The sequence below is a fragment of the Bipolaris victoriae genome (genome assembly GCF_000527765.1).
Source record: "Bipolaris victoriae FI3 unplaced genomic scaffold scaffold_40, whole genome shotgun sequence".
NCBI classification, from domain to species: domain Eukaryota; kingdom Fungi; phylum Ascomycota; class Dothideomycetes; order Pleosporales; family Pleosporaceae; genus Bipolaris; species Bipolaris victoriae.
The window spans coordinates 231,252-252,747 of record NW_014575352.1 but is presented as its reverse complement, the minus strand read 5'-3'; the positions used below and the strand labels follow the sequence as shown (position 1 = coordinate 252,747).

Genomic DNA, 21,496 nt, shown 5'->3' with positions numbered 1-21,496 from the left:
CGTGCTCACATGCAATTTTGACACGCCTGGGGGGGAGGTGACGTCGATAGGTGCCGCAATCTAGGACTGGATATTTGAGAATGTAAATATCAATTGGTATCAGGTCACTGCTGGGTTGGGATCTACTCTAACGAAGAGCTACTTGTCGGGTATGAGGATAGCAAATGAAAAATTGTCTTTAGAATCTTTTGCATCTTGTCATTACTGCCTTTGTTCTGAATGTGTTCAATAACTTCCCAAGTACGCTGGATCACAATCATTTACGCCCGCGAATAGCTTCCTAAAAGGGACTTTCTCTCCCCTTCGATTGCAGGATTGGTTCGTTATCACCCACCACGGGGGTCTCCATTGCCTTTAGCGCTGTCGGATATTTTGATCTTATATCTTGCTCACGAGGTACATATTACATGACGGGTACTTGGCATGTAAGCAGACTACTCAACGTATGTATGTAAGATGCTGCAAAGTCAGAGGGGCCTACAACTGCCCTTTGTTTACGGAAATATACGGATGATTCCCGATCCCGAGCTAGCTTCTTCTTTGGACGATGGTTACTATTAATTTACTCTCTGCTGACCTTGTCCCTACTGCGACGGCGCTATTACAAATCACAGTTGCATTCTGACATGACAAGGATTCTTTTGTTTGTGTGATTGATGAATACTTTGATTTTTCTTCTTTTGGTTTCGAATAACATATCTGCAATGTATAGTTTGGGAAGTTGCTGTGTAGCAGTCTTGAATCTAACATAAAAAAAAAGGGGGGGCAAAACGACATGAGATACATCAAGGAAACATAAGGGTCGAGTACTGTGTTTGTTTCAACAGACCGAGAAGGGAAACCAGAAAGGGGGGGATATCGAACAAAATGTCGCTGACGAAGCGAATCGTGGGATCTAGAAGTAAACAAAAAAGGGAAATAAACGAATGCGGAAAAGAACATAGGGGAGGGGGGGGAGGGAAAGGGAATAGTCGGGATTACCATCCCGAGCCGATGCCGGACCGAAACCAAATACCACCACACACACACACCAGATACTGTCTGTCCGGTCGTTTGCTTTCGTCCACGCCATGTCATACCCAAACCTTCTAACCCAAGCCATCCAATCCAGGAAAAACACCGACGCTAATATGAGAAAAGAAAAGAGAGTAAAGAAAACAAAAAAGGTTTTGTAATAACAACAATTAAAGAATAGAAGTTGTAAGAAAAACAAAACAAAAACAAAGGAAAATGTCGAGTTGTACATATATAAGAGTAGTGGTAGCAAAGCCCGTGGCTGGGGCTGTCGTCGTCGTCGCCGTCGTCGTCGTCCCAAATCTAGTCCGTTGTATTACTAGGACTTTGACGCGACTTGTTCAAGGGAGAGACTGGGTCTCGCTGAGCTGACGGTCTCCTCGAGGGCCTTGCGGTAGGCATTCGTCTTTGACATTTGCGTCTCGTAGTGTTCTTTGAGGCGGCGCTGACGGCGCTCACGCTTGTACATCCATCGCACGGCAATGACAAGGCAGAGTATGATGCCGCCAAGCAGGCCTCCGAGGATGGCGCCGACAATAGCTGTGTGGGTCTTTTCGTGCTGGCAGTTGGAGATGGTTGGTAATGTAGGCATAGGGCTGGAAGATGCGGGTTCTTGATCAGGGCTGTTGGTTGCTGGTGTTGAGGCTGGGGCTTCTGGCATCTGGAGGGTGGCGCTGAGAGGTGATGTGACTCGGGGTGCTGTGGGGTTGTTACAGCAGCTTTTGGTGGAGTTGGCTGCGCGGCAGCAGTATTCACCAGAGTCGCAGGTTTGGAGTTGCCATGCAGTGACTGTGGATGCGCTGTTTGAGTTGCTGGAACCTGTCAACTTGTTAGGATTGCTTGTATCGTTAAATTTGTTTTTTTTGTGAAGACATACCACCCGAGCATTGCTGTGGGCATGCTACATCCTTTCCAGTAGAATCTGTGCAGCCTCTTGAAAAGATGACGCCAATTGAGGCTCCTTGAGTTCCCATGCACAGTCCATTGCTCAGACAAATATCGCCGCTCGCGCAGCAACCGCTAACCTTTGCGCTAGGGTTGCATGGTGTGTATGATTTATCGAGCAGCGAACCGTCGACGCCATAGCATTGCTGGCTTTTTACAACGGCCGCCAAAGTCACAAGGACCGTTAGAATAGATCGGCACCCGACCATATTAGACAAAAGACTAAACGAAAAAAAAAGAAAGTAAAGGAGAGACTATGAAAGCAAAGAGACCAGTGGGAAAGAAGGTCACGGCTACCAGCCAAAAAGTAAAAGAGTGAACTGGTGATGTTGAGAGACTACGGAGATATACAGACAGTTTAGGTGTTTGACCACCGCATATACATATGGTTGTGGGACGGGCAGGATTGCAGGGCCATATTTAGTGTGTGATCCCTACTCTGCAGTATTATGCGACGGAGCCCTGTCAACTCTACCTACGTGCACAGGCTGAGCTGACCAAAATAGCAGGGTATACCCAGTCGCGCCATGAAACAAGGTGGGCAAAACCTCTTCGCTGTGGTTCCGCAAGCGTAAGTAGGTACGACTCGGCTGGGGTAACGCAGCGAACCGGCCGCCCGCGTCCAGGCGTAGCGCCTCGAGTCCAGAAGACTTTAGCAGCCAAATGAGCGACAAAAGCAAAGGCAACGGGTCGTCCGGGCGCCACTGTGTGGCTCATTTTACGCTGCAGAGCACGAGCGCGAGTTTCCTTCCGCCCCCATGTTTTGACTTGCTTTGACGTGTGCTAGGCAGGGTGTTTGAAATCGCTTTTTTTTTTGCTTGGCCCCGGCCACAAAGAGAAGGTCGTCAAGACGAGTGAGAACCACGCGGCGAATGGATGGCCAAGAGAGAAATGCGCCTAGGGGGGTCGGGGGGAAAGTTTGACATGCAGGGACAATCATGGTAAGGTGAAGAGCAGATGATAGGCCAAGACACAGACTGGGCATCAGCCATACGTGCGTAGAGACGGTCCTTTGCAGCTCCCTTCTGCATCCGCGCATACACTCCTTCAACATGTCTATTTTCTGCACGCTGCGATGCGACTCATCGCCGTTGTCAACGGTACTACCGGCCAACCGTCCTGTCATTTTTTTTCTTTGTTCGCTGGCTAGAGACAACGGCCAGCCGCATGGCTTGCTGCTAGTTCAGCACACTCCAAGTTGGCTACCAGCCAAGCCCATTACAGCTGCTTTCAACCCGTTTTTGAGGACAATCTCATCGCATCTGTGATAGCCCTGCGGCTGTGGCTTCCCAGCCTCGTTTCTCTGGCGTATTTTCCCTCTGCTTATGAAGATCGTCGGTCAGATCTCAACTCGCCTGTACCCGGGAATTGAAGAGCCGGGACCCCCCTTGATCAAGATCCAACCAAGCCACGAGCTCCTATACGTCACTGATCTACGTGGAGATTTGGCCTTGCTACTTTTTTGTCGCATTCTAATCGTTTCTAGACTTGGTTACCTAGTTACAACAGATGCTCTGACCTCCTTTTTCCACAACCCCGCGCAGGGTCCTTGTCCCGTTTAAGGAAGACGCTCCAAGCCCTCTTCGACCCATGCGTGAACGCGTACCTGCTGCTCACTTGGCAGACTGGCACCGTCAGCTGGTGCCCGAGGGAAACCGATTTGAAAGTGAACAGCATCGTCCTAACGCTTTTAAGAGAGACAGGTTTGCAGCGCCCATCTGCCGTGGACGCATCCGTCGGGCTGACTCGATCCATTCCCCATTCACATCCTACCAACGCCCGGAAGCGCAAGCCATCTTCCGAGGTCCATTAGCGCCCTATTACGGCATGACTACAGATGAAACCCATGCTGCAGACATCAGATTATGGGCTCAAACTTTACAAGATGCGGATGACAATCCGAGGCAGCCTTACTTGCCAAAGTGGAGAGGACCTCATTAGGAAAGTCGGAGCAATGGCCAGGCACCAAAGTAGTAGTAGTAGTAGTAGTTCAGCCATGAAACTTCAACCCAACTCTGCGAGCGTTTCATCCAATCTCCTGACATTGTCATCTCGACGACTGTCCTCAACCGCCCAATCGAGCAAGTTCTGCTTGGCCATCTCCGCCCAACGCCGCGCCTCGCTAGCCATTCCATGGCCTGCATACACATATGCCAGTCTCTCGTAATCCTCGGCCAGCAACACCTCCAAGCCTTCGGACTGCGCAATCGCCATGACTTCCTTCTCCCATTCCACTACTTGTTTCGCGTCGTAAGTCTCCGCTGTCAGATTCTGAAGCTTCTGCTTGAGCCTTGCAAACTTTACGCGCCGATCGTCGCTTGCCTTTGTTTCGCCGTGCGGCGCCGTACAGAGCGAGCATGTACACTCAAAGTTCCATCCATCCTTGTACAGTTCCTGTCGTTCTTCGCGCGTCAAGTCTACCCTTCCGTACGAGATGTTTATTTCTTCTCCTGCGGCAATGTCTTGCTTCGCCTTGACTTGCATCGATAGTGTCTTTGAGACGAAGCGTGCGAGGGCATTCGGCTGGCAAGCGTGGTTGATGCGGGAGACGGATGGGAAGAGACAAATGTAGGCTTTGTCCACGTTGCCATCGTCTAGCCGGCAAGCAAAAGAGTTGGTCTTCATAACGTCCTCGATTGGACTTCCACCCAGACTCTGATCTAATGCCGCAACCATCTTGTGATCTTTTTCCGGAAGTCTATCGAGCGCCGAGTTGAACAAAATCCGGCCTTGGGCGTGCGATATGCGCGCTGGAAAGTGAGAACTGGCAATTATACGTGCTGGATCAAGCAGGATCGTCTCCCCCTTCTTGATGACTTTTGTCGTAAAGAGACCTTTGCCTTTGCCCGGGATAGACCGTACTTGGAGGCCATCTTCGGAATACTTGACTCTCTTCTTCTGCTTGCTAAACTTTGCTGATAATTTCCCCGCAGCAGATGGTGTCGCGATGATGCTCAGACCATGGCCGCTACCCGAGTCTGACGTTGTGTGTGTGCAGTAAACCTTCTCTTTCCCTGTGACGCACATCGGTTCGTGAGACCATATCGGGTGTTGAAATGACGGTATGACGGGTGGCGGTTTGGCGTCGGTATCTCCATGTAGACATTGCTGGGACCGGAGTGGGGTCTGCATCTGTGCTGCAAAGTGCGGCGGTAGGTTGGCACATTGTGGTGATGATGGCCCGTGGATGTGCGACGTAGTAGCAGCGGCGCATGCGCCGCTTAGAGCAAAAAAGACCCTTAGAGAGTTCATGTTGTTGAGTGACAGTGGTTAGGTTGCATCGCCAGTTCAAAGTCTGTCTTCTTTGCTCCTGTGACTTCTTCCTTCTTCTGTAACATGCCTGTAACAGATGCGGTGTGGCCATGTCGACCAGGGCTCGTGGCATCTCTTGGTCTCACCAACCTACATACTACTTACTACATACTATGTACATAACTATTCGATGTTACCAGCGACTCTTCGCTCTGCCGTTCAATCATCTTTGATTGCATATGTGAGAAACTTGCTGACAGCAATCTGAGCCGACCCGAATCTCAAGGTTGACGTTCCGGAAGCGCTAACCATCAGCCCGGCAGTGGCTGTCACATCCCCTTACCCCCCTTACCGGGAGTTTGATCATCTTCGTATCCCCCCCCCATTTATCAGCCCTACGTGCAACCCGAAACAGGGCGCCAAGCTTCCTTCCATTACACCTCATGTCAACCTCAGATCAATGCGCATGTCTGTATGACGAGTAGCTTTAACCAGACACAGTAGTAACCCATTGCTGACTCGTCACTGGACCCTCCACACTTTTGCTTCCTTCCATTGATACAACTGCCGTGGCATTAGCTCAGCCTTGCAGAAGTAAAATGAGTACGGTGTGAGTTGCACAAGGATTTCGTCATTCCTCCGCTCCCTGTCGTAGCCCTGCGGCTCGTGACACATTGCCCGACGTTAGTACTGCCCAGCTTTTTTTTTCTTTTCTTCTTCTCTTCTTTCTCGTCGCGCAACAGCGCACAGCGCGGCTCCTCGGCCGAGACTCGGCTGGTATGAGGATTTGCAGTGTGAGGAATAGAGTTGGAAGATCGACATGCATGCGGTAGTGGCTTGCTACTATTCCTAGAGTCGACCGCAGTTTTTCCATGTAAGTATGTCGGGTCAAGCACATGCAGGCGCGATGCATAACGGGAGGTAAAAATGAGAAAAGTAAAATAATGGACCTGCAGATGGAGCAAACCTGGTTGTCGGTAATGTACGAGATGGGAGGCATGATGGCGGCTGTCCAAGCTTTGCCTCTATCTCGAACACCCAAAAGCCAATAGTATTGTATAACGCGCGCGGTATTGAGCTGTATTTGTATACCAATGACTCCCGTTAACCGGCATTTAGCCGATATACATTGTGGAGTGTCGTTTGCTTGCAGCCTCTGGGGGTTGTTGCGAAGGGATCCTAGGTATATAACCTATATCTTAAAAATAATTGTAGGCTATCAATTTAGGATAGTCGGGAGTAATGCTATTTCTGTTTTGGTATTTATCACACATGTCGATCAATTCTGCTTCTATTCTTTTCTGCTCATCTTAAGGCTTTACTCTATCCAAACCACGTACTATTGGCCGCCCATGGTCGAGTGGAATTTTCTTTATAAACGGCCGAGAAAGGGAGTATCAAACAACTCTGCCGCATGAACGATTGAATTTGGTAGTAGTTAACGAGTTTTATTAGATCCTTTCTTCGTTGTTTCCGAAGTAATCATTATGTTACAAGACGAGTATGCGTGGTCGCAAAACGCCCATTGACTATAAAAAACGCATATACGGACATGTTAAGAAGTCAATACACGTACAGCTTACGAGAAAAAGGGACCAAGTGAACAGACCACCTCAACTCTTTACCTTCTCTACCACATCCTTTTCTTCTCGAGGCAAAGAGAAAAGACAACTTCTTGAGCAAAAAGACTTCAACACAGGTACCAGAAAAGAAAAAGACAAAGAATAACAAGCGCGACTGGATATTACGATTCGAATCGAACTCACGCATGTCTGCCTAATCGCCTGTAGACACGAGCCAGTGCCAAAAAAGGAAAGTACACACCTGGGGTTGATGCGCATATGTTAAGTATAAGATACGAAATGCCAGAGGCAAATTGAAGCTACTTTCCTGAAAGAAAGAACGAATAATAAAAAGTATATACCTATTGACGTTCTTAACGCAAAGAAGCACCTCAGCACATCCCATTTTACAAAAAGGGACGAGAAAGTGGTGGTGACGACAACGACGGACCACGTAAGGCTGTTGCCTGAAGTTGAGCTGCTTGGCGTCGAATAGTCTGACTTGCTCATCTCGCAAAACTACGGTAACCTACTGCAGGGGGAAAAAACATAATTACCTAAGCCTGTTGCCTAGTCACCGACGCAACGAATCTCGTACGAATGCCCGGGACTTACCGTACGCGTGTCACCATGCTATTCGGTCGCCCGAGAATTCCGATTTCAACCCTGCGCTCAATGCAAGACTTTTGTCTGGACGCGTACGTACCGGACCGCGAGGTCCCAAGGTTGGACTGGAACAAACGTGTGCGAGTCTTACCCCTTCAATTGAAGAGTATCAGGTATTTGTTTTTTTGCGGTGAGTCTGCGTGTCCGAGGACTCTGTTTTATATGTAACATGGGCGAGCGAAGATAAAAAAGCTTTGAAACTCTGCAAGTGGAGAAGCCGGCAAATTTGTGCCCTCTCGAACATGACATAGGAAAACAAGTCTCTGTCTCTGTGTGTGTCTCTCTCCTTCAGGGGGGTTTAAGCACGGCTGCAATAACGCGGTCTTTCCTTTCTTTTTGTCAACCCCCCGTTCTCTCAACAAATGACAAACGCCATATATGCAAAAAAAAAAGGAACAAGATAGAGAACAACGTTTTGTGTCCTGGTATCGATCAAAGTCGAAAAGGAAAAAAGAAAGCGCAAAGACCAGACTGTCGAAACCTCAAAAGTGAGGACGAGGCAAGGGAGACCGACACTGGGTCAACCCTACGGTACACGCAAAGATAATAGGAATGTGCTAGAGCAGCAAGGTAGCCATGGATATAACGCCGTCGAAATGCAAATCTTCATCCTAAATCCACCCACCCTAACCCACCGGTCGTGAATCATAGATCGTCGTCGAGATCGATCGCGTCTGGGTTCGCCGTTGGCTCTTCGGCAGGCTTGATGTTGCCGCCCTGCGGGCCTGTGCTAGCAGCGACAAAGCCAGCGGGTGCACGAGCTTGGCGTTCAAGGGCAGCCATTGCGTCTTCGTCGGCAGGGTCTGCGGTCCCGTCTTCGTTGGCGGCCGCACCGTTTTGCTGGCCGCGGGCAACAGCTTGGGAGGCGATGAAGTTGACATCGGTACTATATATATGTTAGCAATGCATCTCAGCATTCTAAGGAAAAGTAGTACGTACTTGTACTGAGCCTGGACACTCCGCTTGATGCGCAGCATCTCCTTGTAGGTGTCTTCGTTTCCGTGTTGGACTTCGAAAGACTCCCACTTCTTCCAGAACTCGGGGTTTGTCCTCGGATCGCAGAACTGACTGGCATGGCCGTAGATGGCTCGCGCTCGGTCAATTTCTCCCAGACGTCGTTCCATCTCAGCAAACTTGAGACACATTTCCTTGGCTTCTGCGTCGGGCAGAGCGGCAATGGCACGCTCGTAAATTGGTCGTGTAGAAGTAAGACCAAAGTTGGATGCCGACTTGGTGATGTAGAAATTAAACATTTCCATCCTATCTTCATCTGCTACGGCGCGTGTAGCACGTTCATAGATGCGCATGGCATGTCTGGCCAGACCACGGTCTTCCTCGAGGGCACCGTACATGAGATATAGTACCTTGGCAAACTTTGGCGGGCAGTCCTCGACAGCCTGTTCAAACAGGTCTCGTAGTCGTTCCATACCAATCTTTCGATCAACGGCTTTGGTCAAGTAAAGATTCCAAATCTCGAAAGCGACAGGATAGCTGAAAAGATCCAACCCACGCTCATATACCTTGAAGCAGTCTTCAAAGTACTTGTTCTCTTCCAGCAAGTTGGCGTAGTTGACAATCGTCTGCGGTGTAGCAATTCGAAGCTCGAAAATCCTTTCATATATCTTTCTTGTCTCTTCCAAAGTGCTAACACTCTCGACAAGATCAACATAGAAGCTCCACAGTTTCCAGCTCTTGTGTACACGCTGTTGTGGGGAAAGAGATTCGTCAAAGTAGTCGACATTGGATCGTTTTGGTGCCTGCGTAGCCTTGGCCATGATGTCGACGGCCTTGTCGAAATTTTCGTTGCGGAGCTCCATCTCTGCCCATTCGCACCACATCTCAGCCAGCTCGGAAACGGACTTGAAGGGCACCTTAACGGCCTTCTCCATAATAACGCGCGCATTCTGAAGATCCCCACCGGCTTCGTAAATCTTGGCGTAGTTGGTCCAAAGTTCGTGGAACTTGCCAACTGCCTTCTTGGGGTTGATCGCGGCAATGGCATCGGTGTATGTCTGTACCACCTCTTTCTTGTTGTCGCCCCAGAGCGCAACGCGCTTCTCCCATTCAATAACGTTGTGCGGGTTCTGTCGCAACATAACATCGTTGAGTAGGAATGGTCTTCTTTGCATCAGTGACTCGAAGCGAACCATTCTGATGTCGAGGTCGGCGTCGGCGGCCTCGTCGATTTTGCCCTTCTCGGACCGGACAGCGGCCTCGTTCAGTTTGATACCAATCATGGTTTCCTCGGCTTCCACGTATGTGTCGAAAACGACTGAAAAATCGCGCACAGTCATGACTGTAGTGACACCCTCTTCGAAGACGTCCCGCGCTTTTTCGTATTCGCCCTTGTGCATCCAATAACGTGCCAGACCGACCCACAGGATGCCTCGCTGATCGGGAAACTTGGTGATGCCGCTCTGGATGATCTTCTCGACGTCGATACCGCTGTCGTCGCTGGTATCGATTTCTTTAGCATGGTCGATGATAAGATCAATCATCTCAGTCCAGAACTGGAAAGGCCCCTTTGCTTCTTTGCTTTTGAAGCGAGGATTGTTGAGAATCTCCATGTACTTTTTGACAGCCTCAGTGTACTTGCGCATGTCCTTGAGGAGCTCAATGAAATCCTCAGCATCTTCGGGGTGAATTTGCATGTACCGGCGCCAGATCTTGACAGCCGTCTCGCCGGATGCAGACGTCGCGAAGGGTCGGTACAAGGCCCAAATGCGGTTGTGCTGGGTCAGGGGGAGGGCGCGCAATGCTCGGTCGAAGGTACGGCGGGTAGTGGTGACGAGCGGCTGCTGCATGAGGAAATTGAGGTACATTTCCCAGATTCGCGGCATCTTGTTAAGCAGGACAAGGGCACGCTCGAAAAGGGCGTTGACCTTGACATAGTGGGGCGCGAACTTGGCTGGGTTCTTGTTGGCAAGGTGCTTTGTCCGCAACTCGAGGTACAGCTTCCACAGCTTGTAGGAGCGCGGGAGCGTGGTGACTGCGCGCTCGAGCACAAAGGCCTGCTCCAGGATGCTCCCACGTGACTTTTTGAAGCTGTAGTAGTCGAGCCATGGCTTGACGCTGCCGGCATTGCGCTGGATGTCCTGTTCGTACGCGACGTCCTGGTCGGTGATGAGGAAAAGGTCGGTCGAGGGCTCCATCTTGCGCTTGGTGGGCCGCGAGAGGCTCGCGGTCACGGTCCTGAGGAGTTCGCCGGGCATGGTTGCGCCAGTGCCAGGGCGTGTAGAGGCCCACGATGGGCAGGAAGTTGAAGGGGTTCGGGACACGACGGGCTGATGAAGCGTGTCGCCGGGTTAAAGTTCTGAGGGCAAGAGCGATGGAGTCCGAGCGGTCAGCGTTTGGCAGCGGCCAATCAGGGCGCGCAGCTGCATGGCCCACTCTGGTAGAGTTGGCAGGCGCGGGTGCACGGACTGGTCTGAAGTAGCTTCCCGGCATAGCTGCGTCACGCTCCGTCCCATTCACTGTACGCCGACTGCGCCTGCCTGAGTGGCCCCGAGACATCCCACCACACCGTCTCTATTTGCGTCGCTTCGTCAGCAGCACTTCTACAGCCCCTCCAGCTCCAGCTCCAGCCCCATACTACACTACCGCGCCGAGCTGCAGCCATGTCAGGCAGTGGGGTATGTCGTCCACTATCGCAACCAGCTAATAGCTACCCACGCTAACTCGGCCCTCAGGCGAGAGAGGCCGTCTTCGCGACCCGGCAGTCGCTGGGTATGATGAAAAGCAAGCTCAAGGGTGCCCAGACTGGCCACGATCTGCTGAAGCGAAAGAGCGAAGCCCTGACAAAGTGCGCCTCATCCTCTGCCCTATATATGTTTCCGAAGCTCTGCTGACCATTGCTAGACGTTTCCGAGGTACGACGACGCCTATCGCTTGTCCGCACCACTGCCCCCCAATGTAGCTGAAACGCTTTTTTAGAAATCACTCGCCGCATCGATGAGGCCAAGCGCAAGATGGGCAGAGTTATGCAGGTCGCTGCCTTCTCCCTCGCCGAAGTCACATATGCAGTTGGCGGTGACATTGGCTACCAGATCCAAGAATCTGCAAAGCAAGCGCGCTTCCGCGTACGCACCAAGCAAGAGAATGTGTCTGGTGTTTTCCTCCCGCAATTCGAGAGCTTCACGGTTGAGCAGAACAACGACTTCGCCTTGACAGGATTGGGTAAGGGTGGTCAGCAAGTGCAGAGGTGCAGAGAGACATATGCTAGAGCCGTGGAAACGCTAGTAGAGCTGGCCAGTCTGCAGACAGCCTTTGTCATATTGGATGAGGTAATTAAGGTTGTCAACCGCCGTGTCAACGCCATGTGAGTGTCGCCCGCCTGGATGCCGAAATGTTTTCCCAAGCTGACGACTATCAGTGAGCACGTCATTATTCCCCGCACCGAAAACACCATCAAGTACATCAACTCCGAGCTGGATGAGCTCGACCGAGAAGAATTTTACCGCCTGAAAAAGGTCTCCAAGAAGAAGCAGAATGATGCTGCAGCCGAAGAAGCAGAAAGAGTCGCAAAGAAAAAAGAAGCACAGGAGGCGGAGACCCAGGCGCCCCAGCAGGCTGTCGAGACCAAGGACATGCTTGGCGACGAGGACAACGAGGACGTTATTTTCTGAGCACTCAGCCGTCGCTTGCCTTTGCGAGATTGGCCCCCTCCTCTGTTGCGTCCTCTGTTTCCTTCGACTCAGCTTGCAGTTGGCGGTATTCCTTCTTGAAAGTCTCAGCTTCCCAGTATGCAGCTACAGCCTTCCCATCCCAGGCGATCATGTCGACCCAGTTGTGCTCTTCTTTGTCTTTTCTAGAGGAGATATATAAGTATTGTATCATAATAGTGTCATGGCAAGTGTTCAGACAACAGGACATCTATTGTGTCGGCCCATATCGGGTGTTCATTGTTGAACGAGGTATCATAAAAGCATAAACTCAGAAGCAATAAATCCAACGCATTTAAATCCACATGCAATAACCTACTGCTGTCGCTGGTACGTGACCTTCATGGGCTTGCCCTCAGCACCAATCGGGGTATTCGCCGTTGCCTCTTTTGCCGTAATCGCAAACTGCTCGTTTTCAAACTCGGCAAAGGCAACGGCCCTGACTGATACCAGGCGCACTTCCTTGAAGCCCTCGAAGCGCTCGAATATGGTCGTAAGGTCATCCTCGTCGACGTCGCGAGGAATGTTCTGCAGAAAGAGTGTCTTGTTGGGTCGCACATATTCGTCGGGAACGGCGGCAGCTCCAGTTTTGGCAGCGCGAGGCTTCTCGGCGGCGACGGGGTTGGCTTGCGCTTTCGCGTCTTCTTCGGCACGCTTGAAATCTGTAGGAGTTTAGCATAGAACACTTGACGTGTCTAGAAGGTGCACATCATACCCTTGAGTGTCAGTCGCTTCCGCTTGTGGTCCTCGAACATGTCGGGCGCCTTCCGCTTGACCGTTTCGTCGCTGTGTGTTTTGGCCCGGTGCACTCGCATGACCTTTCCATACATTTCGAATCCATTCATCTCCTCCACAGCCTCCAGCGCTGCCTTCTCGCTGTCGAACACAATGAACGCCTGACCCTTGCGCTTGAGACTGCTCTTAGCAATCACGTCGAGAATCGGGCCATAGTATTGGAACACGCGGGTTAAGGCTTGTTTCATGGTGTCAATCTTGACACGCTCCTCGAGGTTGTTGACCTATTCTTGTCAGCACTCAAGCCGTCGCAGGCGACGCGCACAGAGTCACCGGTACACGCGCGTCGTAGTCGTAAACTCACATAGATTCTACAATTCTGTATTAGCATCATAGGAACCTACCTTTTCGGCATGATTGCACTTACGTTTCGATGGGAACGGGGTATTTGCTGGGATCTACGAGACTGCCACCCATTAGCACACCTTCCATCTTGTCCGCCATTTTGGGGCGACTGCGGCGAGAGAGAAGTTCGTGTTTGGTGTGATTGCTCCAAGCGAGAGGTGAAGCTATCCATACCCCAGTAGATTCGGCATGCATGCCAAGAACGCTAGTTACGGGGTCACGTGAGGGCTTTACCCTCGCAAAAAGGCCATGGGTCCGTGCCCCTATTACATTGACAAGCTGTTTGAGGAAGTGGCTTTGCGGCAATCAGCATCGGTATACTGTGTAAATAGATACTTCTACAATCCTGAGAGGAGGAATGTGCGTATTCTTATTATGCCAATACTCTTCATGCACCAGTCACCATGAATAACTCTGACTTTGTCGATGATTGGTCGCACAAAACACAGAATTTCGAATTCCATTTATCGGCGAATGCTACTTTTTTGATTACTGACAAAGTCTCCGACCTTTCTTCGTTTTTGTCCGCTGGTTGTTACGATCTCGGATAGTTATTGGCTTGGCTCGGATATTGACGTCAGTATGTATGTTCGGAGATCCGGGCCTTGTGCGAAACTTTTATTGGAAGCATCCTGCAGCTACTACCGACAACTCGGATATCATCTAGAATTTACTACAGATTGTACTACTTCAACCTTTTGTATTTTCATATCTCATAACCAGACCTCGTATCAAACATGTTCAGCCTGATGGGCTTCAAAAGCTCCTCGGCACCGCCCGGGCTCAAATGGCGGTCGCACCCATTCTTTGTCGTCCTGACTGTCGGCACGGGAGCATTTGTGGATCTTTTTCTCTATGGACTTATCGTACCTGTTCTCCCATTCTTGCTGAAAGATCGTATCGATATGCCCGACTCACAGATACAAAGTACGATATCGTGTCTTCTTGCAGTCTACGCAGCTGCGTCTTGCGCAGCATCACCAATAGCCGGAGTATTGGCTGATAAATTCTCCAACTCTCGACAAGTACCATTCCTTTTAGGGCTCATAATGCTCCTTTTATCTACTTTCCTGCTCGCTCTGGGACGTAGTGTGGCCGTCCTTGCTATTGCGAGAATTCTGCAGGGTGCTTCTGGAGGCGTTGTCTGGACCATTGGTATCGCTATTGTCGTAGAGACGGTAGGGCAAGAGAACTTGGGAAAAACCATGGGCACGTTGTTCAGTTTCATTTCTGTGGCTGGGCTTTTTTCGCCCATTGCTGGTGGAGTACTCTACGCGAAAACTGGATATACGGGCGTTTTTGGAATTGGTCTTGGATTGATCGGAGTAGACTTCATCCTCCGAGTACTCATGGTAGAGACGAAAGTTGCGGCAAAGTACTCTAGTCCAAAGTCAGAAACAGTCCATGATCCGGATAGCACTCAAGAAAACACTGAGGAGACACCTCTCTTGCCCAACCGTACCGTCACTAATAATTGCTACCGTCTCTCCAAGCCAACAAATCGATTCACCCGCAACTTTCCCATCGTCATGCTCTTACGCAATCCTGCCCTGCTGGCCTCCATCTGGATTGCCTTCATGCAGGCTCTGCTACTAGGATCCTTCGACGCTACAATCCCTCTGGTAGCCTCCGAACAATTTGGCTTCAATAGTCTAAAAGCCGGGCTTCTCTTCCTGCCGCTAGGCGGTGCCGACTTCCTTCTTGGACCTGTTTTCGGATGGTGTGTTGATCGCTACGGTACGAAACCAATGGCTTTCCTTGGATTTACCTGGCTCATACCCACTCTTATATTACTTCGCCTTCCCACCGAGTCGAATCTTGTCGAAGAACTGGACAAGCCACACCTTATTGCGCTCTACGCTGGCCTGTTGGCAGCCAACGGGCTGGGGTTATCAAGTATCAATAGCCCTAGTATCGTTGAAGCAGGGAATGTCGTTGAGAAGTACTACAAAGCAAACGAAGACTTATTTGAACAGGCGCCATATGCGCAACTTTATGGTATCAACAGTATGGTCTGGAGCGGCGGGCTGACTGTAGGTCCGTTGATTGCTGGTCTACTGCGGGAAAAGATTGGATATGGGAATATGAATGCGGTGCTTGCTGGTCTCTGTGCATTCACTGCTATCATCTCTGCCTTTTTCATTGGTGGGAGAGAAGAAGATGGTGATGACATTAGTGAAAACGACAGTTAGATACTAGCTCTCTACGTTCGAGCTATGCAATGACAATATTACAAGATACGATCCTCAACTCAACAAGCAGAGCAATCATACGAGAAGAATTATCTGTAGTTTACTTCTTCTTGGGCCATGTCAACATTTTCCATGTTGAACAGCGAAACCACAATGGTTGTTAGCCGGAGTGGGATTCAATTCAGCACATGAAACTACTTCAATATCAGGTTCCTCCATAGCAATGATATTAGAATATGTGATACACTTGCTAGTATGCCTCCTCATCTGGAAGTATACTCGATATCGGTCTATGTATCAGCTGAGATTCTCCCAAAACCAGGTTCATATGTATAAGGTCTGGCATTTTGAACACGAGTTACCTATTGGATCGTAGGATCTATGTCTGCTGTTCAACCGAAGTTTCCGCGTCGACTACAACAGCAAGTTTTGCGACGAAATCCGCTCTGAGAACACAGTTGGTGAAGCTACGAGCAAGCAAGCTTAGTGGAATATGTAAGCAAGGATGTCGGGGAGCCTGTTGAGAAGCCGATGTCATTTGGGAAACGAAGCTTACTTACTTTGCCAGTTTCGGAAGTGGTGATGTGGTGACGTACGTAAGCGTTGGTTGATCAAAGAGGGAACTGCAGATGCTCATTTTATGTACCTACCAAGCCTGCATCTACCCGCGCAATTGTCTGACCAACTAGCTTTACATTCCTTCTATGCATCCAGGTAATACTATCATGGTGATATTTTCCCAATTTCATTTGTGAGAGTTTGGAGGTGTTGTAACTAAGGCTGATTAAAAAGCACGACTAGAGGTCATAGCATAATTTAGTTGGGCACTAGAGGGGTGGTTTGCGCTCACATTAGAAGAGAGTTATTTGTTGGACTCGACTCCACTTATTCAACCCTTACCTTGCAGAGTAAGCTATCAGTAGCAGTGCGATGATACCGAGACCCATGATCCCATTCGTCCGAACACCCCGGCTGAGGCCTTTTCAGGGTGTTAAACTAGTAGTTCTTTATAGACCCAATAGCAAAGAACATTATACATCGTAATCCAGCCAAATTCCAAGCATATCTGTAGATAGTTTAGTCTGATATGTTTGCATTCTCTCCGATCGCATTACAACTCCATACTTGGCAATCTTTGTGTCCTCCCATACATCTTCATCAAATTCTCGCTGCTCAACAAATGGATAAGCAAAGCAATATAACAGGCCCGGATGTGGAAATTAGAGCGTATTCGAAGTGAGTTTGGCAAGGAATATTCGATCGCGTTTTCTATAAGTCAGCACGAAACAATATGTGTGCGTTAGTATGGTGCGATAGTCACGATACAATTGAGTCTTTACCTGACAGTACACGTGAAGTTCAGTAAGATTGAACACAATTACCTTGGTCGTATTAGAGACGGCGTATCAAATTCGTGATATTGGCCCCACGGCCAGTGAAAGCCGCGACATCTGACAATAACGGCTCGGAAGGCTAGAAACCCGTCTTTACTAAAGCAGCTCTCATTTGTTTCTTCGCAAGGCGAAGAATCGAAACTCTGATTGGATGGTATCAGATTGATTAAAACATCTGCAGACAACTATGCAAGTCTTATGCAACAACCCGCCTGTGGCAGCGCTGACACGTGGGGCGGCTGTGATCCCGTGAGATTCCGTGATGATCTCATGGACTAGGTGGCTGCTCGAGAAGTCAGGTAAAACCCGCATTACTCAGTCATGCCCGGAACTCCGGGAGCAGGCCAGCAGATGAGAAAGCTTATTTCAAACTTTGTTCTTTCCAGGAAGCGATGATTGCTATCGATGGTACCCATATCGTTGAGATGCAGTGCGAACGGTTCGACCTCGTTAGTGGCGTTAACAGAGGCCAATATATCGGTATTGCGAGCATTTGAGGCGCGTATTTTATCATAAGGTTTACACGAAACAGCACTAAAAGTAGTGGTTCGACGGCGTCTACATAAATAGCAGACTCTAGCCCGCATTGCTTTGGTGTGCCGCTACGAAAAGACCAATGTTCTGACTGATCCAGTGAACTCTTCGGAATCGGCGCCGGTACCGAGATAGGTGTATTATAACTAACTTCATGCCCGAGCCAAGTCATGACTTCATCGAACCAAGACTTGTTCGCCCAAGCCATTAACACGGCAGTCATACTATATAGTTCACTAGGGAAGTTCCTTTCGTACAACACCAAGTCAGAGTGCTAAACTTCGAGTAAGAGCCTGTTCACCTCCGTCTCCGTTCCTCCTCTGCTGAACATAACCTGGGCTCCTTTTAGAGAAAGGAGCTGGAAAAAGCATCGTGTTTGAAAGAAAAAAAGATGTATGAACGCTAGGAGATGAAGCTCGGTTTGATCAGACTTCTTCTACTCCATAGAATAGGATCTCTCTGGTACTAATTCTCACAAAATTTCCTCCTCGTAACACGAAATGAATGTCCATTTTCTAGCTATTCTAGCAGTGTAGCCTACGGCATGATTGAAATTTGGACATAAAATAGAGCTCAACTTAACAGCGCCTCCGTTATCTGTCTTAATCTAGATCGAGGCCAGCTAGCACCCTCTGTCAAAGCTTTGAGCCTCGAACAGACCCTGGGTACTAAAGCTGTCCCGCAGCTGTAGTGGGGCCTACGACTGAGGTCACGGTTCTGTTGTAAATCTGATATCCTTCCTATCCAGATAACCACATTCAATAACGAATGTAGGCAAGATCTAGCGCGGAAGAGTATTCCATTGAAGAAGAATTCAAGTATGTATAACCAGTCAATATTATGTACTTATTAAGTAGTTTTCGAATAGTGTACATTGAGACAAAAATCCAGCAATTGACGGTGATTTGGCTCTGTTCGGTTTTACTAAAGGCCCGTAAAAATTTTCCAAGGTTTCCTTGATCAATACCACATCACGCGTGTATAAGCATCGCATTAAGCATTGATCGTCTTGCAAGATACAATGGACTTGCCATCCCTGGTTCCAGGCGTGCACACTACGGGAGATGTGCTTTCGAATACGAGCTCTACGCTACCATTCTTTGAACCCGTGAACTGTATGTTGGCACTAGCGTTCACCGTATTCATTCCAATTCCTGCACCGATACGAATGGATCCAGGAGTCATGGTGAACCCGCTCCCCAGGCCAAAGTCGCTAGAGCCGGCTTGAAGTCCACCTAACACGCAGTGTCAATTCCCGTACAGAGTAGATTGCGTAATCTGACGACCTGCTTACCTCCGTAAGACGTGTCTGCCTTCCAGTTGATACCGCAGCCAACGCCGATATCACCAAACGGGGTGAGATTACCCGCCGCCGCCACATTTCCAGAGCCGACGGTGGATGTGGCATTCTTCTCCAAGCTTGTGATTTGCACGCCGCTAGATCCGGATTGCTGTTGTGGCGCCGCAAATGCTGTCATTTGCATAGCCACAAACGAAACGACGATTAATTTAAACATTGTTTTTTCTTTCGATGGGATTGGTTTTTGATGGAAACGAGTGTGGGCAACAAAAATCACCTGTCGCAAATGCTGTGGTACAGTGAATGTAGTATATGTAGAGGAGTGAGGGAAGATAAGGGGGTGAACGTTCAGATCAAAGCTTGTGGGGCAGCGACACTTCTATCACTGGGTGTCGAGCATATAACTGCTAGCTCAACATGACGGCCCAATTCATCCATGTCTGTTTCTTGGGAAATTACCGGTGCTTGAGGCGACATGATCGCACGAAAGTCGGGACGTTTCTTCGGTCCGAACTCAAAGTTTACTTACTAGACAGCACTTAAATAACATGAGGATTTTGGTGTGACGACTGGGCAACAACTGGGTGCTCTACGTAGGAAGAACAAATATGACTGCAATGATCGGTTTTACTTTCAATATCTACGAAAAGGTATCCATAAAATACATGATTTCGAAGAACCTGAGATGCGAGGATACTACACACTAGACACCAGGATCGTCGGCCCAGCCTCGGTGGATTCTGGGGGGCGCCTGTATCCGGCGGACCCACACCCTGGCCTACCGCTACTAGCGTTAGGGTCGTTGAGGCACTGTCGGAACAAACTGATCGACAGGCAGGTGTACCTATCGGGTGGGTCAGAATGTGGAGGGCTAACTATGGCAATCTTTATTTATAATGATTGTGCTTGATATATATAACTGGTGGATCCTGAGCACATTATTCTCACCTCTCATCCCATTCATTTAAGATGTTTTCCCGCCTTGCGATTGGTTTACTATTGGCGACGGCGCATTCAGTCGTGAGCAAGGAGGAGCCGTGTGACAATGGTACCGCCATCGCGAATACTACCGGCGTGGTCACCCATGGCGATCGCTTTCACCCCGATTTCTATCTCACAATCACACGCGAAATCCAAAATGTAGCATGCGAGCAGCGCATGTCTGTGTTGGTGAATGGCACATCCCCTGGACCGACGCTACGACTACCAGCTGGGAAAACAAGCTGGGTGAGGGTCTGCAACCACGTGGATAACTACAACACGACTATGGTATGAGTGTTTTTCGCGAATCTTCAAAGCGTTGTCTAACACAGTTCAGCATTGGCATGGCCTTACCCAAAGTACAGCTCCATTTAGTGACGGATCCCCCGTCTCTCAGTGGGGAATTGCATCCGGCAAGTGTTTCGATTATGAGATACACCCTGGATTGGACGATGCAGGGTCATATTTTTACCACACACATATGCATATGGGAGCCATCTCTGCTAGTGGACCGCTCATCGTTGAGGATTTCGGATTACCCCCGATTCCGTACGACGAAGAGCGATTGGTCTTCTTCCAAGACTACTACAAGAAAAGTGATGAAGTAATGGAGCAAGGTCTTGTGGCAACTCCATTTGTCTGGGTTGGTGAAGTAGATGCGGTACTAATTAACGGAGTTGGTGTGACAAGAAATGCAACGGTTGGCAAGGGAGACTGTCAGCTTCCAGTCATTGACGTAGAGCCTGGAAAAGTCTATCGCTTCAGATTTATAGGTGCAGGGGTCATATCTATGGTTTCGTTGGCCATCGAGGGCCATTCCGATTTCGAAGTCATTGCAGCAGATGGTCATTACACGAAACCACATCCGATCGGCTACATGCAGGTAGCAACTGGGCAGCGCTTCGACGCACTCTTTCGTGCAAAGACGGTAGCTGAGCTTGAGGCAGCAGGCAAGACTGATTACTACATCCAGTTTGAGACGAAAGACCGGCCTGCTGTCTACACTGGATTTGGCATTCTGCGCTACCCCAGCATCAAGGGAAATCAGATTACCACTCGGCCTATCACAAACCCTCTCGTTCTTACGAACGCCACATACGACTTCCTCGAGTATGCGTTGGAGCCTTTGGTCCCTAACAACTTCCCGAAGGCATCTGAGGTGACGCGACGCATCCACATCACCAATCAGCAAATCATGAAAGGCTCAATCGTTTGGCAAATGGACGGCCTCAACTGGACAGAAGATGCTCCGGAAAACAGCCCCCCGTACCTGGTAGACATTTATAGGCATGGGCCGATCGCCATGCCAAACTACACCGCGGCACTCGCAAACAACGACTGGGACCCATATACTCTTACTTGGCCAGCCAAGCTTGGAGAAGTCCTTGAGATCATCCTCGAAAACACAGGAAGTCTAGTCAACAACAACAGCGGGGTGGATCACCATCCTATGCATTTACACGGCAGGCACTACTTCGACGCCGGAACCGGAAAGGGCAAATACGATCCTGTTGAGCATGAGAAGATGCTGGAAAACTACAACCCTGTGCTACGTGATACTACAATGTTGCACCGGTACGCCCCTAAAGGTGTGGCTGGGCAGGTACATTCGTGGAGGGCCTGGAGAATACGTGTCGAGGCCCCAGGAGTTTGGTTGATGCATTGTCACATTATCCCGCACATGAAGATGGGTATGCAGAGCGCTTGGGTGTTTGGCGACTACAAGGATATTGCGACAATTCCTTTCAAGGGCGCCGAGGGGTATCTGAACTATGGCGGAAACGCATATGGCGACGACGACTCGCCACCAGTTGCGTATCATTACTTTGACAACAAGAAAGATGACGGCAGATAG

General features: G+C 49.5%; 10 protein-coding genes across 10 annotated transcripts; 4 read left to right on the top strand and 6 right to left on the bottom strand.

Annotated features, from left to right (window-relative positions):
- Positions 1 to 1,333: 1,333 nt before the first annotated feature.
- Positions 1,334 to 2,168, bottom strand: COCVIDRAFT_98807 (hypothetical protein; the record flags this gene model as incomplete). The annotated part of the gene is made up of 2 exons (XM_014701420.1): positions 1,334 to 1,833; positions 1,892 to 2,168. 2 exons carry the CDS (start codon positions 2,166 to 2,168, stop codon positions 1,334 to 1,336), a joined length of 777 nt encoding a protein of 258 aa, XP_014556906.1.
- A 1,795-nt stretch (positions 2,169 to 3,963) lies between these two features.
- Positions 3,964 to 5,211, bottom strand: COCVIDRAFT_98729 (hypothetical protein; the record flags this gene model as incomplete). Its single annotated transcript, XM_014701419.1, has 1 exon — positions 3,964 to 5,211. The coding sequence occupies one exon, from the start codon at positions 5,209 to 5,211 to the stop codon at positions 3,964 to 3,966; it is 1,248 nt and encodes a 415-aa protein (XP_014556905.1).
- Positions 5,212 to 5,786: 575 nt separating this feature from the next.
- Positions 5,787 to 6,044, bottom strand: COCVIDRAFT_98669 (hypothetical protein; the record flags this gene model as incomplete). The annotated part of the gene is made up of 1 exon (XM_014701418.1): positions 5,787 to 6,044. A coding segment is annotated over one exon (258 nt), but the record flags the coding sequence as incomplete, so codon positions are not given.
- Positions 6,045 to 8,084: 2,040 nt separating this feature from the next.
- Positions 8,085 to 10,651, bottom strand: COCVIDRAFT_98567 (hypothetical protein; the record flags this gene model as incomplete). The annotated part of the gene is made up of 2 exons (XM_014701417.1): positions 8,085 to 8,325; positions 8,379 to 10,651. The coding sequence occupies 2 exons, from the start codon at positions 10,649 to 10,651 to the stop codon at positions 8,085 to 8,087; spliced, it is 2,514 nt and encodes an 837-aa protein (XP_014556903.1).
- A 405-nt stretch (positions 10,652 to 11,056) lies between these two features.
- Positions 11,057 to 12,064, top strand: COCVIDRAFT_15851 (hypothetical protein; the record flags this gene model as incomplete). Its single annotated transcript, XM_014701330.1, has 5 exons — positions 11,057 to 11,071; positions 11,129 to 11,241; positions 11,298 to 11,308; positions 11,373 to 11,757; positions 11,812 to 12,064. The coding sequence occupies 5 exons, from the start codon at positions 11,057 to 11,059 to the stop codon at positions 12,062 to 12,064; spliced, it is 777 nt and encodes a 258-aa protein (XP_014556816.1).
- A 351-nt stretch (positions 12,065 to 12,415) lies between these two features.
- COCVIDRAFT_26490 (hypothetical protein) lies at positions 12,416 to 13,339 on the bottom strand (the record flags this gene model as incomplete). The annotated part of the gene is made up of 4 exons (XM_014701350.1): positions 12,416 to 12,762; positions 12,816 to 13,119; positions 13,200 to 13,206; positions 13,263 to 13,339. The coding sequence occupies 4 exons, from the start codon at positions 13,337 to 13,339 to the stop codon at positions 12,416 to 12,418; spliced, it is 735 nt and encodes a 244-aa protein (XP_014556836.1).
- A 638-nt stretch (positions 13,340 to 13,977) lies between these two features.
- COCVIDRAFT_98644 (hypothetical protein) lies at positions 13,978 to 15,432 on the top strand (the record flags this gene model as incomplete). Its single annotated transcript, XM_014701416.1, has 1 exon — positions 13,978 to 15,432. One exon carries the CDS (start codon positions 13,978 to 13,980, stop codon positions 15,430 to 15,432), a length of 1,455 nt encoding a protein of 484 aa, XP_014556902.1.
- Positions 15,433 to 18,353: 2,921 nt separating this feature from the next.
- COCVIDRAFT_98737 (hypothetical protein) lies at positions 18,354 to 18,877 on the bottom strand (the record flags this gene model as incomplete). Its single annotated transcript, XM_014701415.1, has 2 exons — positions 18,354 to 18,595; positions 18,655 to 18,877. The coding sequence occupies 2 exons, from the start codon at positions 18,875 to 18,877 to the stop codon at positions 18,354 to 18,356; spliced, it is 465 nt and encodes a 154-aa protein (XP_014556901.1).
- A 468-nt stretch (positions 18,878 to 19,345) lies between these two features.
- COCVIDRAFT_98727 (hypothetical protein) lies at positions 19,346 to 19,570 on the top strand (the record flags this gene model as incomplete). The annotated part of the gene is made up of 1 exon (XM_014701414.1): positions 19,346 to 19,570. The coding sequence occupies one exon, from the start codon at positions 19,346 to 19,348 to the stop codon at positions 19,568 to 19,570; it is 225 nt and encodes a 74-aa protein (XP_014556900.1).
- A 59-nt stretch (positions 19,571 to 19,629) lies between these two features.
- COCVIDRAFT_98785 (hypothetical protein) lies at positions 19,630 to 21,496 on the top strand (the record flags this gene model as incomplete). Its single annotated transcript, XM_014701413.1, has 2 exons — positions 19,630 to 19,929; positions 19,979 to 21,496. The coding sequence occupies 2 exons, from the start codon at positions 19,630 to 19,632 to the stop codon at positions 21,494 to 21,496; spliced, it is 1,818 nt and encodes a 605-aa protein (XP_014556899.1).